Genomic DNA, 14,253 nt, shown 5'->3' on the forward strand with positions numbered 1-14,253 from the left:
AGGGGCTTTGCCAGAACCTTAGTAGTAAAGCAGTAGGAAGGGAAGGGGCAGGACAGAACCTCCCAGATAGCTCTTTAGTTGGTCGGTGGCCTCACTAAGAAGACAGAGCAGTTGCTTATCCTGAGACTCTGTCATAGTTAAGGGGAATGTCACTTATCTTGTCATTGCTGCCAGCCTTGTGGCCACTCTCCCTGCCCTTTGCTTTCCTGACTCATCTGGACCAGAACCAGACATCATGGAGGATGTCACTTAGCCCTTCCTAATGACCATGGCCTTTCTAGGGGCCTACGGAAAGACACTTTCTGAAAGGAGCTGGGAGTATGGATGCCTTGGGACTCTTCTGAGTGAACACAAGACTCAGGCCTCCCACCTCACCCCAGAGACACAGCTGGTAGATAACCAAGGCCATAGAGAAATGTACTAGACCAGGTATTCTGCTCTGCAGACTTTTGCCCTTTTCCTTTCAGCTTGTTCAGAGTTGAAAAGTCTGGGAAAGCTTCCCTCACAGCTAGAGAGAGCTAGAAAAATAGGCCCTCCCTTACTTACTCTTTCCCTGTTGGTTGTACACCCCAAATCTGGCTTCTTTCAGCCTCCACTCCTCTCCTTGGCCCTAAGCACTAGACCATATACTCCTGGTAGTGGTAAACAAGGAGATGTCCTCACTGAACCTCATTCACCTTGCTGCCTTCCCTGTGCCTGTTCTGTTATACTTGGCTCATCTCCTGATTCACTGCCCCCTGGCACCACCCATCCTGGTTGACGGGGTACTTGGCCATAACCATGCCCTGTCTGTAAACCACCAAGTGGATACCAAAATATTCTTCCTGTGGTTTCTGAGGCTCCCCTGCTCCACACTGAGAGGCTCCTTTAAAGGTGCTAGCCCTGAGACCACCCTTTCCCCAAAACCTCCCCCTTTCTCTCATGACTTCCTTCCCATCCCCAAATCATTATTTTTCATTAATACTGTACATTGTATACACAGGAAGGAAATGTATTCCTTTTTTTTTTCTTTAATTTCATAACCAGTCCATTTAGAATCCATTCCTCCTAGTTATATCACGTATGCCTTTGTTGATATGCTCTTTCTGCTTTCTTTAGACTTTTGTTTGACAGGGGCAGAGGGAGGAACAGGACAGGTGAGGATCCTAAGGCAGATTAGAGGAGCCCCCATCCTACTTCAGTCTCCCACAACCCTAATCATCCCACTCATAGTATGGAACTGATTTCTGTCTGTTCGTGTTTGCACACATGCATGTACACAGAGACATAAATCCCCACCCAAGCCCCCTGAGTGGTAACCCAGCAGGAATGAGCATCAGCTGCTGGCCACCATTCCCACCCTCTGTTAGCAGGTCATTCGTCGCTCTTTGGGGCAAAATGCTATCCAGATTGAGAAGAGGCTGGGGAGAGTAGGGCAGGTGAAGGCAGCTATGTCCTCTGTAAATGCAGGTTTGTGCTGTAGCTGCTAGGGTTGATTTTATTTTCTTAATGGCAGGCTGGTATCTCACCACCACTAGCTACTGGTGAGTGCAATTTTAGCTGTAAGAAATGGCTATGAGCACTAGTTTTATTGACTTTCCCTTGTGTGGTGGTTCTCAGGATGTAATCCAGGACCAGGAGCATCAGCAGTACCAGCATCTGGGAGCTTGTTAGACACCACATTTGGGCCCCACCACAGACCTATTGAATTGGGAACTCGGGCTGGACGCTAACAAGCACTCCCCGTGATTCTAGTGCACACTAACGTGTGAGAACCATTGCCTTAGAGGCAAGCTGGGACATCCTTGTAGGGTGTCAGGATATTTTAAGTACCATCCTCTGCCTTAGCACTAACACATTTTTCCATTTCCTCCCGTCCCTCTCTCCACCCCCATTAGAACAACAACCACGTCATTCATCTCAAAATCGAGGTTTGTCTTCCTTCTACTTCCTCCTCAAACCTGTCCTGCCTTGGTCTGGACAAGAATTGTCCCATATTCCCTTGCAGACTGGTTACTCCACATTCTTTGTTACAGGAAGGTCCAGCTGGAGCTCTAGCTGTCCTGTACACACACACACACACGCACGTCTACACACCCCTTTCCGGCAGGGAGATGAGCCTCCAGCCCCAACAGTGGAGGCTGCCGCCTCCGGACATAGTATCTGTTGAAAGCAAGCCATGTGTATCTATGGTTATAGCTCTCTTCATCTGTATATCTTTGACATGTAGCAGCACCTCTCCGTCTCACCAAGGAGCTCGACTCTGGGTCTGGGTCTCCCCCAGTCCCCAGGGGTGTACTTTGACATGTGGGAGGATGTAGTGCTACAGGCTGTTTTGTTACAAAACTGTCTTGTCCCCTTTCCCTGCCACCCCACTCAGCATGATCCCTGTGAGCGGGCTCTCACAATCTCCTGGGACAGGCTGAGGCAGAGGCTTCACTCTCTTCTCCCTCCCCCTCCCCTCTCCTATCCCCCTTCCCACCCAGCAGTTATCCCCCGCCCCCCGCCATGCCTTCTCCTGCTCCCCCTCGCCCTGACATATATTGTGCCTTATTTATGCTGCAAATATAACATTAAACTATCGAGAGAACCACTGTTCTGTCTAATGCTTCAGTACTCTCATCTTCGAGTCCCGTTGGTCACTCTTGCTGGGAATTCATCGGGCTTTCATGTTTTTGCTCTTCCTCACTCTCCTATATCTGAGGACAGAAGGAGCAGGGATTCTTATCCCTCTTTTTTATGCAGGGAAGACACAGCCTAAAGAAGGTAGGTGGTTCATATAAATTATAGAACACGAAAGAAGGTACTGAGATTAGGGGTCAGATCTGTGCACTACCCTGCGGACAGGGTCCTTGGCATCATGGGAGCCTCATGGCTAAACTCATGGGCTTTATGTGGATAGGGGATGGTAGGGTGTGCGAAGGCAAGCGTCCTCTTCCCTTTCAGTGTTTTGTCCCCTCCTTCCCAACAATAAAAACAAAAACAAACCCTACTCTCAGGAAGTTTTGACATGACTGGGGGAGCGCACACATAGAAAGGGAAGCTGTCCACAGATTCTATCAGTTCTGTGGATGTGGGGAGGAGCTCGTTTTGGAAATGAGGGGTGGAGCTTGTTTGCAAACGGGTAAAAGTCACAAGGAGAACAAGTAATGGTCAGGAACTATGGTGAGGGATAGGGCAGTCTGTGTATCCCTAGATAATTAGCACAGGTGAGAAGAGTGAGCCAGGCTGAAAAACTTGACCAGGAGGTAGCAGGTGCGTCTGAGGCTTTCCCCGTACAAGAGGAGTGATAAGGGAGCGGTTTGTGGTTGGCGTTTGGAGTAACCGACACAAGCAGGGAGACTGTGTCTCCGGAGGAGAGTGGAAAGGTAGTGGTGATCTTCCCTGTGTTGTGGTCAGGAGCACATGGGGTTACAGAGAAGGGTAAGAAAGTAAGTTGCTGAGAGCCAAATACCAAAGCCAAGATTGAGACGTTTTGAAAGGAGACCGAAGGTAGGGCAGTTTCCCAAGTTCTAGAAGAATTAAGCCATTGCCCCTACAGGCCTTTTTGTTTTCTTGCACTTCACTTTATCACACTTTAAAGACTCTGCATGTTTGTGTGTGTGGTTGGTTGGTTTTGGGGTTTTGTTCTTTGTTTTTACAAATTGAAGGTACAAGCCTTTAGTGGAGGAAGTAACTATAGTTGTGGAAATAGCAAGAGAACTAGACTTAGAAGTAGAGCCTGAAGGTGGGACTGACCGAATTGCCGCCGTCTCATGATAAAAGTTGAACAATTGAGTTGCTTTTTGTGGATGAGCAAAGAAAGTGGTTTCTTGAGATGGAATGTGAAGACTGTAGGAATGACAAAGGACTTAGAATATTACAGGGGTGCCTGGCTGGCTCAAGAGAGCACACGACTCTTGATCTCATAGCTGTGAGTTCCAGCCTCACACCGGGTATAGAGATGACTTAAAATCTTTAAAAAAAAAATTTTTTTTTTAAATTAGAATATTACAGGAACTTATTTGATAAAGCAGCAGCTGAGTGTGAGAGGTTTGGCTCAGTTTTGAAAATTCTATGGGTAAAAACTGTCAAACAGTATCACACACTACAGAGAAATCGTTTGTGAAAGGAAGAGCCAATCGATGTAGCAAACTTCATTGTCAATTTAAAGAAATTGCCACAGACACCCCACCCTTCAGCAACCACCAATCTAGCAGTGAGCAACATCAAGACCAGACCCTCCAGCAGCGAAATACTGACTTACAGGGCGCCTGGCTGGCTCAGTCAGTAGAGTGTGGGACTCTCGATCTCAGGGTCTTGACTCTTGAACTCAGCCTGAGTTCAAACTCCACATTGGGTGTGGAGCTTACTTGAAAAAAATTTTTTAAATAACAATCATATTTAAGCAATATTTTAAGATTTTATTAGAGCGCAAGTGAGAGAGAGCACAGGTGGTGTGGGGGGAGGGTTAGAGAGGAAGAAGCAGACTCCCCACTGAGCGGGGAGCGGGATGTGGGTGGGACTCCATTGCAGGACACCCGAATCATGACCTGAGCCAAAGGCAGATGCTTAATTAACCAAGACTGAGCCACACAGGCACCCCTAAGCAAATTTTTAAATTAAGGCATACACATTGTTTTATTTTGTTTTTCAGATATAATGCTATTGCACACTTAATAGGCTGCAGTGTAGTGTAAACATAACTTTTATATACACTGGGAAACAAAATTCATTTGACTCCCAGTGCGTTACTTGCTTTATTGTGGTGGTCTGGAACTGAACCAGCAGTATCTCCAAGGTGTGCCTATGTCTGCCAAGGGAGAGAGCAGTCCCCTCCCTCCTGGACATAGGAAGTTAGCTAGACCGGACCCTTGCTGAATTGAGCCTCAGCTCAGGTCCACTTGTAATTGATGATCAGGGATACTAGGAGAGTCAGGGTTGTGAACATTTATTAGCTGCTCTGTGCTAGATGGAACACAAGACACTTTGTATTCAGTAAGTCATTCACTTTTCGCAACAACCTCTTGATAACAGGAGTAGTTGCCTCATTTAAGATGAACTAAGGTTTCGGTTAAGACATTTGCCAAGGCGCACAGTAAAGTGCAGGAGCTGGGGTGAAAACCACTCCGAGCCCAGAGCTACTCTGTGCAGTCCCAAGGCCCACACCCCCTCACAGCCCTGCTCTCTGGACTGCTGTCAGGGAAGAACAGAGAAGGACCTTGATGTGGCATAGGATCCATTTCCCACAGAAAAACCCATGGACTGGATCGTCCCTTTTAAGAAGCAGTGAAATTCCAGGATGTAGTGATGAGGACCGCCAGGTTCTGTGCTTGGGACCAGCTGGGGAACAAAGCATACAGAAGGGTTCACCCTAGCTTAGGCCGAATTAGTATCTAAAACATCCAGATGAACCTGCTCTGTTCTACTTCCCCCAAATTATGAATTGGTTTCTAGATGCCTTGCTTTAAAGGGAGCAGGGGGGATCCCCTTAAGACTGCAGAGTGGAAGAGGGATATCTGTCTTCAGATACATGGAAGGCTTACACACATGAAAGATGTGCAATGTTCTGTAACTTCATGGGAGCCAGCTTGGTTCTCAGGTAAGCCTGCTTGATCACTGTCTCAGGAGACAAGTTCACTGGGACTCGTGTATGCAGGGGCAGCACAGCTAACGCTTTTGAGGACATTTGTTCTGTGCCCGATCCTGTGCTGGGTGGATTACAAGAATTATCTCAAATAATGCTCACCCTAGAAAGTAGTTCCTTTCAATGTTGCCATGTTTTAGGTGAAGAAACTGCAGTTTAGAGAGCTTGCTTGCCCAAGACTGATGCACAGGCTCTTGGCACCATGGCCGCTCTGCAGCATAGATAGGCTGGAGAACCACACTGGAGTCGGGAGGCCAGGCAGTGATGCTCAGGAAGGGATTCTAAGGTCAGAAGGAAAAGTGAACCAGATGACTTTAAAGGACTCCTGAGGAAAAACGATTTTTGCCTAAAAAGGCAGGATTCTTGTCGCCTGCCCTCACAGGTCGGAGCCCGGCAGAGGCTGGGGTGACTAGAAGGAGGTGAACAAAACCAGATACCAACCCTAGTATCCTGCCCCTGCCTTTCGGGGACCCCTTAGAGTCAGGGCGGTAGGAACCTCCATGTACGTAGCCTCACCCCTCTAAGAGCAGAGACAGGAAATGGCCGGCCCTGACAGTGTCAAGCTGTGGCCACAGGGTGGCAGCAGAGTGCTTCAGCTGTAAAGGACGGCGGCAGATGCCCAGGTGAGGCAGAGCCTGAGTGGGGCTCCCCGGTGAGCATGGGGCTTGTGTCCATGTTGGGGAGCAATCCCCACTTTCTGTGGGCTCTGAAACCTTTTAGTCTCCTTCTGTATCCCACTTTCCTATCCACAGGCAAATGTCAGAGGAGTGCCTCCATATTTATTCCCCCAAAGGGCACAGAGGCAAGGGGATGACCCCTGCGGAAGCCATAGTCACAAGAGGGACCAGGCTGGGTCATCCTGGCTCACTCTAACCCTGGCTCTTCCCTCCTTTCCTCTATTCCAAGACAGGTGCCTAGACCTTCTTGACAAGACTTCCTCTATGCTTTTACTCTCAAGTTAGGAAAGCGAGGCGGTGAGCGATTGGAACTCTCGAAACTGTTGAGGAATAGGGGTTCTTGAAGGCCCCCTAGGGCCTGGCTCTGACAAAGCATCTGCAATTAATGATGCTTCTTGAGCTTTGGAGACAGAATTTATGCATCTAATAAAGTCTGTAACTCCAGCCTTAGGGGCTGGGGGCCGGAGGCTGGGAGCAGGAAGTCCCAGAGGTGCCGTGGGAGGGGCTCCCAGGCGGCTCCTCATGGAGCGATGCATTTCCCTCGCCTGCTCTAGACTGCCCCTCAGGCTGCCGCGGGGTGGGGGGCTCAGGCCACCGCAGGTATAAGAAGCGGGTATGGCTCCAGGAAGGCAGATGGCAGCATGGAGCCCAGGCGGGCCGCAGTGCTGCTGATGGTGCTGCTACTAACAGATGGAGGCTGTGCTGGAGGACCAGGCGATGGAGGTGAAGACCAGATCTTCATGGTAAGTTACTGCCCGAGCCCCATGTCACGATTTTTCTTTGTTTTTATTTTTTAAAAGATTTTATTTGGCGAGAAGGCGAGTGAGAAGAGGGGCAGAGGGCAGGGAGAGAATCTCCAGCAGGCTCCACAAGATGCAGAGCCCAATGGGGGGCTTGATCCCACAACCCTGAGATCACGACCTGAGCCAAAATCAAGAGTGGGCCACTTAACGGACTGTGTCACCTAGGCACCTCCCCCTGCTCCCCCACTGTCACCATTTTTCTATCTCCGCTTGAGACTTTGCTCTCAGTTCAAATATTCTGGCTGCCACGGTCTTCAGTGGGTCCTCAGCCTCCTACAACGTGCCTGAGTCACTCCTTTTCCCCGTGTGACCTAAAATGTCCACGGCCTTTGCCCATCTTCCCTCCCCAATGCCCCTGTACCACAGGAGGAAGACAGCGGAGCCTACCCACTGCAGGAGGTCCAGACCCCTGGGTCACTCCTGCGTTCCCTGCTCCAGGCCATGCAGAGACCTGGCCGGAGCCCAGCCTTTCTGTTCCAGCCCCAGAGGTGAGTCTGAGAGAGACAAGGTCCAGGCCTGAGCTAAACAGGAGGGTGGGGGCTGGAGGAGGGAGGGGCTGAAAGGGTCTACAGTTCAAGATGGATCTCTCCCAAGGTTTGGCAGAAACGCCCGGGGCTCCTGGAGCAGTGAACAGCTGAGTCCCCAAGCGGGGGAGGGGCTCAGCTCCCCCTTCTGGAGTCTGGCTGCCCCTCAGCGCTTTGGGAAGAAGTGACCTGTCATCCCTTGATATGTATGCATGCGAAGCTCCCAACTACAAGGGCCAGGCCTCCCCTCCTCCCCTAATAAAGCTGTGGCTTCTGAATCCATGTGTCTGTCCGTCTGAGACTTGAAAGGGCAGGAAGAGAGCCCCAGGGCCAGGGCCACAGCCCCCTCCATCTCTGTCAAACCAAGCTCTGCAGGAACACAGGTGATGGGGCCTCCTGCCACCAGAACAAGGTGGGGAGGCACAATAGGGTACCCTATGCTAACCTCCTCTGCTGTCAGCCCTAGGCAGGGGAACAGAAAGAGCGGGGTTTAAGAATCCAAGAGGCAGCACATTTATTCCAGGCTCTCAGGAAGAGCCCCCAGATTTCATTCCCACTCATCATCACCAGTGCCATGAGGACAGATCTTGGGCCAGCCAAGGCCCTGTGGTCCCTGGCTGCTGGCCTGGTGTCCTCCTCAGCCTGCAGGCAGGCAGTCTGTGCCAGAGGTAGAGACGGCACCTCCGGGGTAGGGCGGCACCAGAGCTGAACAGACGCGCGGGCTGGGGGAAGAAGAGCAGGGCGCCAGGAGGCATGTCAGAGTCCGGCTGGGGCTTTACTTGCTACCCGCCATGATCTTGAGGTACTGCAGGGCCCGGCGAGCTGCCTCCCCACGAGCTGCCTCTCTGGTCGTCGCAGAGCCGTGACACACAGTCGCTGGCTGCGTGGACAGCTCCACCAGGCACTGGCAGAGCCCACTCAGGCTCAGTTCTTCTGGAGACCGAAAGAGAGGATGGAGGTGGTGTTGGATGGGAAGGCAGCACGGGGAGGGGGGTATCCGCATCCTCGTGGTCATGCCCTCCCCAACCCCCTGTGGGCCCGTCCGTACTTGCTCCGGCTCAGTCCCCACCATCCCCTGGCCTCCCAACTAGCCATACCAATATCCAGGTAGCTGACATGGAAGGCCTGCTCCTCAGACAGCTCACTAAGGACACTGCAGCAGGCAGGGCCCAGAGCACCTAAAGCGCCCAAGGAGCAGCTGCGGAGGGACAGGATCTTCTCTCCCACTGAATTCCGCAAAGAATCCCAGGTGCAGCCTGGACCCCGGTTCCGAAGTCCATCCAGGCGGGAGCCCACACCCTGACAAGATGGCGACAGAGAAAGACGCAGCCATGAACTGAGACCAGGCATTGAACAGTACATTCGATGCCAAGGAGAGAAAAACCCACAAAAGGAATGCTTCATCCAGCCAGCCTTCCCCGAGTTGGCCCCCTCTAACCACTGGAGTCTGGGCCAGGGGTCCAGGCAGCCTTCCTCATTCCAGTAAGTGTAGGCTCCAGGGCTCCTGGGCCACCTCCCCACAGCACTCGCCAAGTAGGCCTACAGCTGAGGTTGTGGGGAGGGGGACAGCCAAGGAGGTCCGGGAGAAAAATGGGCAGGAGCTGGCCTGGGATCCAGAGAGGCTCACCCCTAGGTGACAGGCCCAAGTCCCCAGTGTCCTGCCTGGCATGGAGGATGGACCACAGGGCCTGGCCCACACAAGCCACTTACAATGGAGAAGTGATCGTCATCGGGCTCTGCCTCATTCCCATCCCGGGCATCCAGAGGCACCGTGTGCACTCGAAGCAGCATTTTGGCCGCCGCATTACGCTTTGCCAGCTTTTTGGAGGTGCCGCTGCCTGCGTGTGGGGAGAGGGTTGCTGGGTTATGATTCCCAACAGGCTTTCCAGTGCTTTCCACCCAGCTCAAGCTTGGGGTCCCCTGTGGGATGTCAACTGGAAAGAGGAGCTTGGGCCCTGCCATGCACCTAAGAACCTGGTCAGCCAGAGAGGGTCGGGGGAGGCCAGGACAAAGCAGCAGCTGGGAGAAGGAGCTGAGCCAGGGGTCTCAGCCAGGACAGTGAGGCTGTAGCACAGAGAGGCTAGGAGTTGCCTTGGCCAGGGCTGGAGTAGCGTCAAGAACTCCCCTCTGCCCAGTTACCAATCTCAATGAAACGTTCCACACGGCAGGTCATGGTAAACTCTTTGCGGTGGGCCGGCCCAGACTCCTGGGTCACCGTGTACTCGGGCAACCGCCAGCCTTTCTGCACCACCAGCTCCTTGGGAAGGAGAAACAAGGGTGCACAAGGCAGAGTGAGAAAAGACTCCTTACATCCTCTCCCTCCTACCCTGGGAGCCTCAGATTCCAGGGAGGAGGAACGAAGGGGGGTGGGAAAAGCCCTCAGAACAGGGGAAGAGCCCCCGCATAACCGTCCCTCACAGCCCCAGGTCCAAGGGAAGACAGGCATGCACAGGAAATGAGGATGGGGGCACACCTGCAGAGCGCCAACAGGATTGCACTCAGACTGCTGAGGGGAGACGGGGGGCTGCACCTCCATGGGGGGGGTCCTGAAGGAAAAAGGGTCCAGGGCCAAAGCTGATGGGGCTATCCCTTTTGTGGCTCTCCATGAGTCCTAAGCTCTGCTCTGGTGTCCCCACTACCATCTCCCTAGTGTCTGCCAGGCAAGCAGCTGTCTCTCCAAACATCCAGCCTGCATCCTCCCTTTCCCACCCAAGTGAGGTCTCTTCCAGGGCCCAGGCCCATTTAGATTTTTCTGGAACACCGGATCATCACCTTGGCAGAATAGTGGGCGAGGGGCTGTATATCCAGTCCCTGGAAGCACCTGATGGGAGGCACACACAGGACCATCATGTGACCAATTCAGAAGAAAATGGGGCCTTCGAGACCCTTGAACATGGTCAAACACCTCATCCCTGTGGCTATTTAAAAGTCATAAATTACCTCCTGTCCCAAGAGCTTACCAACTGGTGCAAATTCTTCAAATTCTGGTCCCCAACTATTCCATCCTCTGTTTACTCTCAGACTTCCTCCTGCCTGACCAGCTGGGGCCAAGGGCTGGGGGACCAGGAGCCAGGACCCCTTCCTCCCCCCTTCAGGCCAGCAGGAAATACAAGATACCTGGTTGGAACAGCAGATGTAACAGGAGTAGCAGCCGCAGCAGCAGGAAAAACTGGAATGTCCTCAGGCAGTGAAGAGTCTAGGGGAGAAAAAGAACTTCCCGAGGGGAAGGGGGCCTTTGATTCACACCCATGTTGGGGGTGGGGGGAGTAGAGGTTGGGGACCCAGGTCCTCCTGACCTGCCCATTCCCTAAGAAAATTCCTTCCCACTGGAGCCAAAGACTCAGGGAAGCTTAACCACCAGCTTTTCCTCCTCGGAGCCTTTGCTGCCAAACACTGGATCAAGAAGACTAAGAAAAGGGGAAGGAGGGTCTCTTCCTACCCAAGAAACACGGGGAGGCAAAAAACCTCCAATGTAGGTGTGGAAGAGGGAAGGACAACCTGCTAGAGAGAGGAGGCATGTTGGGGTGCAACCCCTCTAGCCTCAGCCTCCACCCCTTTCCCTCCCTAGCCGGGCCCAAACCACAGCCACAGCCCCTTGACATTCCCCCCAAAGGGTCCTTCACAGCAGCAGAAGCCCTGGCAGCATCCTGCTCTGTCCAGAGGAAACTCTCAGGAAGGGGCCAGGTCAAGGTGGCTAGGTGTCACCAGGCCAGGCCTACTGGGCAGAGGAGGTGGCGCAGGGGCCTGGGTTCCTGGCAGGGCCTCTAGGAAGCCTCGGCTGTTCCTCCCTCACCTGCTGTCCTCCAGGGCCGGCTCCAGCATGCTCCCCCCTTTGAGGTGTTTGAGGGCCACCTCAGCTGCCTTGTGCTTGGCTGCCTTCTTGCTGGGGCCCTGACCTGAGAGAGGGGCGTGGGCAATACTGGAGGTCACTGGGAGGACAAAAGAAAAACCAGCATCCCACAGCTTCTCTCCTCATAGCTGGAGGGAGTCAACCAAGCCCCTCTCACCAACTGCCCCTGCCCAAGATTGGAAATGTTACACTAGTTGCTAGAAGGGAGGGCTTTTATCTTCCCCAGAGCTCCCCAAATCAAGCTGTGTCAGGCGGAAGCCCCTGAGCTCAGACACCTTGGGTGGAGATTCTTTCTCTGCTTTACTTTCCTCTGGGAAGCACCTTCTTTTCTCTCAATAAATAGAGATGGCTGGAAAAGCAGAAAGAGGGTAGGCTCTAGAGTCAAGGCCTGGATCTGCCACTCACTAGACACGTGACCTTACACCACTCACTGAAACCCCTCTGAGTCTCACTTCCCTCCTGTTCAACTTGAGGATACTACCACTTCTATCGCAGGATCAGACTGTGGTTTAAGATTAACTAGGGGGACGCCTGGGTGGCTCAGTTGGTTGGGCGGCTGCCTTCGGCTCAGGTCATGATCCCGGCAACCTGGGATTGAGTCCCACATCGGGCTCCTTGCTCGGCGGGGAGCCTGCTTCACCCTCTGCCTGCCACTCTGTCTGCCTGTGCTCGCTCTCTCTCTCTCTGACTAATAAATAAATAAATAATCTTAAAAAAAAAAAAAAAAAAAAGATTAACTAGGAATTTGGTCAAGCACCTGGAAGAGCCCAGTGCAGCAGGCACTGACTCCCCCCAAATACTTCACTGAGAATTTGGTTTATCTCCTCTTTCTCCTCTAGGATGATGACAATCTGCCAGATCACTGTGCCAGTCCTGCGTGCTCCTCTAACTCTCCCAAGCCCTACCCACCTCCTCAAAGACCCATTTTCCCAAACCAGTCAGTGGCTTTTCCCCTGAAATCTCTCCTTCCCTCACTGGCTTTGGAGAAAAGGACTGCGAAGAGACTCCAAGAAACAAAGCCAACAGGGCCCTGGGAATGCACACCCCAGCCAGGATGCCCAAGCCTTCCTCACCAGTGCAGCTGGTGTCGCCAACGGTGACCCGGAAGGTGAAATTAGGTTGGTGGGCTTGGCCCTCGGCTTTGAGGAGGTCGTACACGGGCGTCTTCCCTATTCTGGTCCCATACTCCTGCAGAAGGCTGATCGGGGTCTTGCCCGGGTTGGCTGCCAGCATTTGCTCTATACTGGGGGAGGCGGGGGGCACAGACTCTTATCACACGTCCAACTCTGCACCCACCTGGCCAAGCACTGTCATATCAGACCCAGGCACACTATGGGGGACATAGGGTCCAGGGGACCCCGGAGAGTAGAGAAGACATTAGCTGGATTCAATGTGGAGTAGGGATGCAGGCTGGGAAAGCAGGGTGCACGGCCCCCAAAGCAAGCGGGGAATGCACTGTTCCAGTCTCAGTTAAGGAGGAGGAGCTCGTACCCCAGTCCAGTTAGGAAGTGCATGTCCCCTGACACAATGCAGGCCAGGGACCCGGTACCCACCAAATGCACTGAATGTCGAGAGCATAAAGCCCAGTGCCCCAAGTGCAGTCTGGGAACCGGGCCAACCCCAAACTATTTAGAGCAAGAGGCAGTGGCCACTGCCGAGATGCATGCCGGGAACCACGGCCCACTACCCCAGTGCTTGCCGGGAACAACCCTCAGGCCAGGTGCATGCTGGGGCCGCGCCGATACCTCCTCCGCACCGCGCCACGCTTTTCGCCCGGCAGGGATCGGTAAAAAGCAACTCACCTGGGCAGCCCGCAGCCCGTGGTAGTGCCGGAGCCCTGCTCCTCTTCACTCATTCCCACCTCCGTCCCCGCGGGCGCCACCGCGACTGCAACCTCAATGCGCCCCAATACACCACCGACGAGCTAGGGCCGGGGCCAAGCCCCGAGTCGCGGCCGGTCGGGCCCGGCGCGGGGCATGCCGGGACATGGAGTCCCCCGCCCACCCGACTCCATGAGTCTCCGTCGGGAGGGGAGCTATCCGCCCCACAACCCTCCGCGTGGCTTGCCCCGGCATGCAGCACCGCCTTCTGGGAGGAGCGGAGTCGTCCACTGTCGCTTCCCGAGCTGAGGGCGGTTTCGTGTGTGTGTGTGTGTCTGTGTGTTTGTGCGCGCGCGCATTTCTTTTTTAAATAGCGTCCCGCCTCCTTTTTTCCGCGTCTCCGCTCCCTGGAGCGGGCATGCGTAGTAGCAGAGTGGAAGCAGCTGGGGGCGGGGCGGTAAGGGCTAACTGGAGCCCTGGACTCTTTGACTCCCGAGGAAACTACAGAACCCAGGAGCTCGCGCGCCATCTTTGTCGCAGCTGGAGGGGCAGGGTCAGGCATGCACGAAAAGCTTCGCGGTATAATTGGTTATTTCCGATTGCGCCTACTTCTCTAGGCAGATAGCGATTGGTTACTTTACTTAGAAGGCAGGGACAAGGAAAGAGTCATCCCCTTCTGGTTCCGCCTCTTTACCGAGGAAAGGTGGTGATTGGTCCCGGGGCGAGGCGGCTGTTGGATCCTGGCTCTTTGCAGGCTTGGGGCGGGGGTGGCCCTTACCTGGACGCGGGAGGAGACTGTTCTTTGCCCCTCAAGCGGAGGGGCAAGCCAAGTGCGTTTCAGGCAGTACTCCTTCAGCCCTCAACTTAAACACCTGGCCCTTGGGCCTTCGTCTCACAGCACCTGCTTCCTTTCCCTAGGTTGCCCTTCACCTCCCTTCCCCTTAATTCTAGCCCGCAGCTAGAATTAAAAGAAA

General features: G+C 53.6%; 2 protein-coding genes across 6 annotated transcripts; one reads left to right on the top strand and one right to left on the bottom strand.

Moving 5' to 3' along the window:
* Window positions 1-6,419: 6,419 nt before the first annotated feature.
* NPFF (neuropeptide FF-amide peptide precursor) lies at window positions 6,420-7,887 on the top strand. The gene is made up of 3 exons (XM_032876627.1): window positions 6,420-7,025; window positions 7,452-7,573; window positions 7,680-7,887. Exons 1-3 carry the CDS (start codon window positions 6,924-6,926, stop codon window positions 7,795-7,797), a joined length of 342 nt encoding a protein of 113 aa, XP_032732518.1. The 5' UTR covers window positions 6,420-6,923; the 3' UTR covers window positions 7,798-7,887.
* A 211-nt stretch (window positions 7,888-8,098) lies between these two features.
* On the bottom strand, window positions 8,099-13,479 carry TARBP2 (TARBP2 subunit of RISC loading complex). Of its 5 annotated transcripts, none has more exons than XM_032876625.1 (9): window positions 13,262-13,479; window positions 12,533-12,697; window positions 11,403-11,505; window positions 10,727-10,822; window positions 10,083-10,155; window positions 9,749-9,866; window positions 9,320-9,447; window positions 8,707-8,908; window positions 8,099-8,542 (listed from the first exon to the last, which is right to left on the bottom strand). In XM_032876625.1, the coding sequence occupies exons 2-9, from the start codon at window positions 12,690-12,692 to the stop codon at window positions 8,385-8,387; spliced, it is 1,038 nt and encodes a 345-aa protein (XP_032732516.1). In that variant the 5' UTR covers window positions 12,693-12,697; window positions 13,262-13,479; the 3' UTR covers window positions 8,099-8,384. The 5 variants fall into 5 exon arrangements, with proteins under 5 accessions (XP_032732516.1, XP_032732513.1, XP_032732514.1 ...); XM_032876622.1 differs by having other exon boundaries at window positions 12,533-12,702; window positions 13,262-13,478; XM_032876623.1 differs by lacking the exon at window positions 13,262-13,479 and adding an exon at window positions 13,013-13,130.
* Window positions 13,480-14,253: the final 774 nt, after the last annotated feature.

Source organism: Lontra canadensis, unplaced genomic scaffold (genome assembly GCF_010015895.1).
Source record: "Lontra canadensis isolate GAN:19392208 unplaced genomic scaffold, GSC_riverotter_1.0 scaffold59, whole genome shotgun sequence".
Lineage (NCBI taxonomy): Eukaryota > Metazoa > Chordata > Mammalia > Carnivora > Mustelidae > Lontra > Lontra canadensis.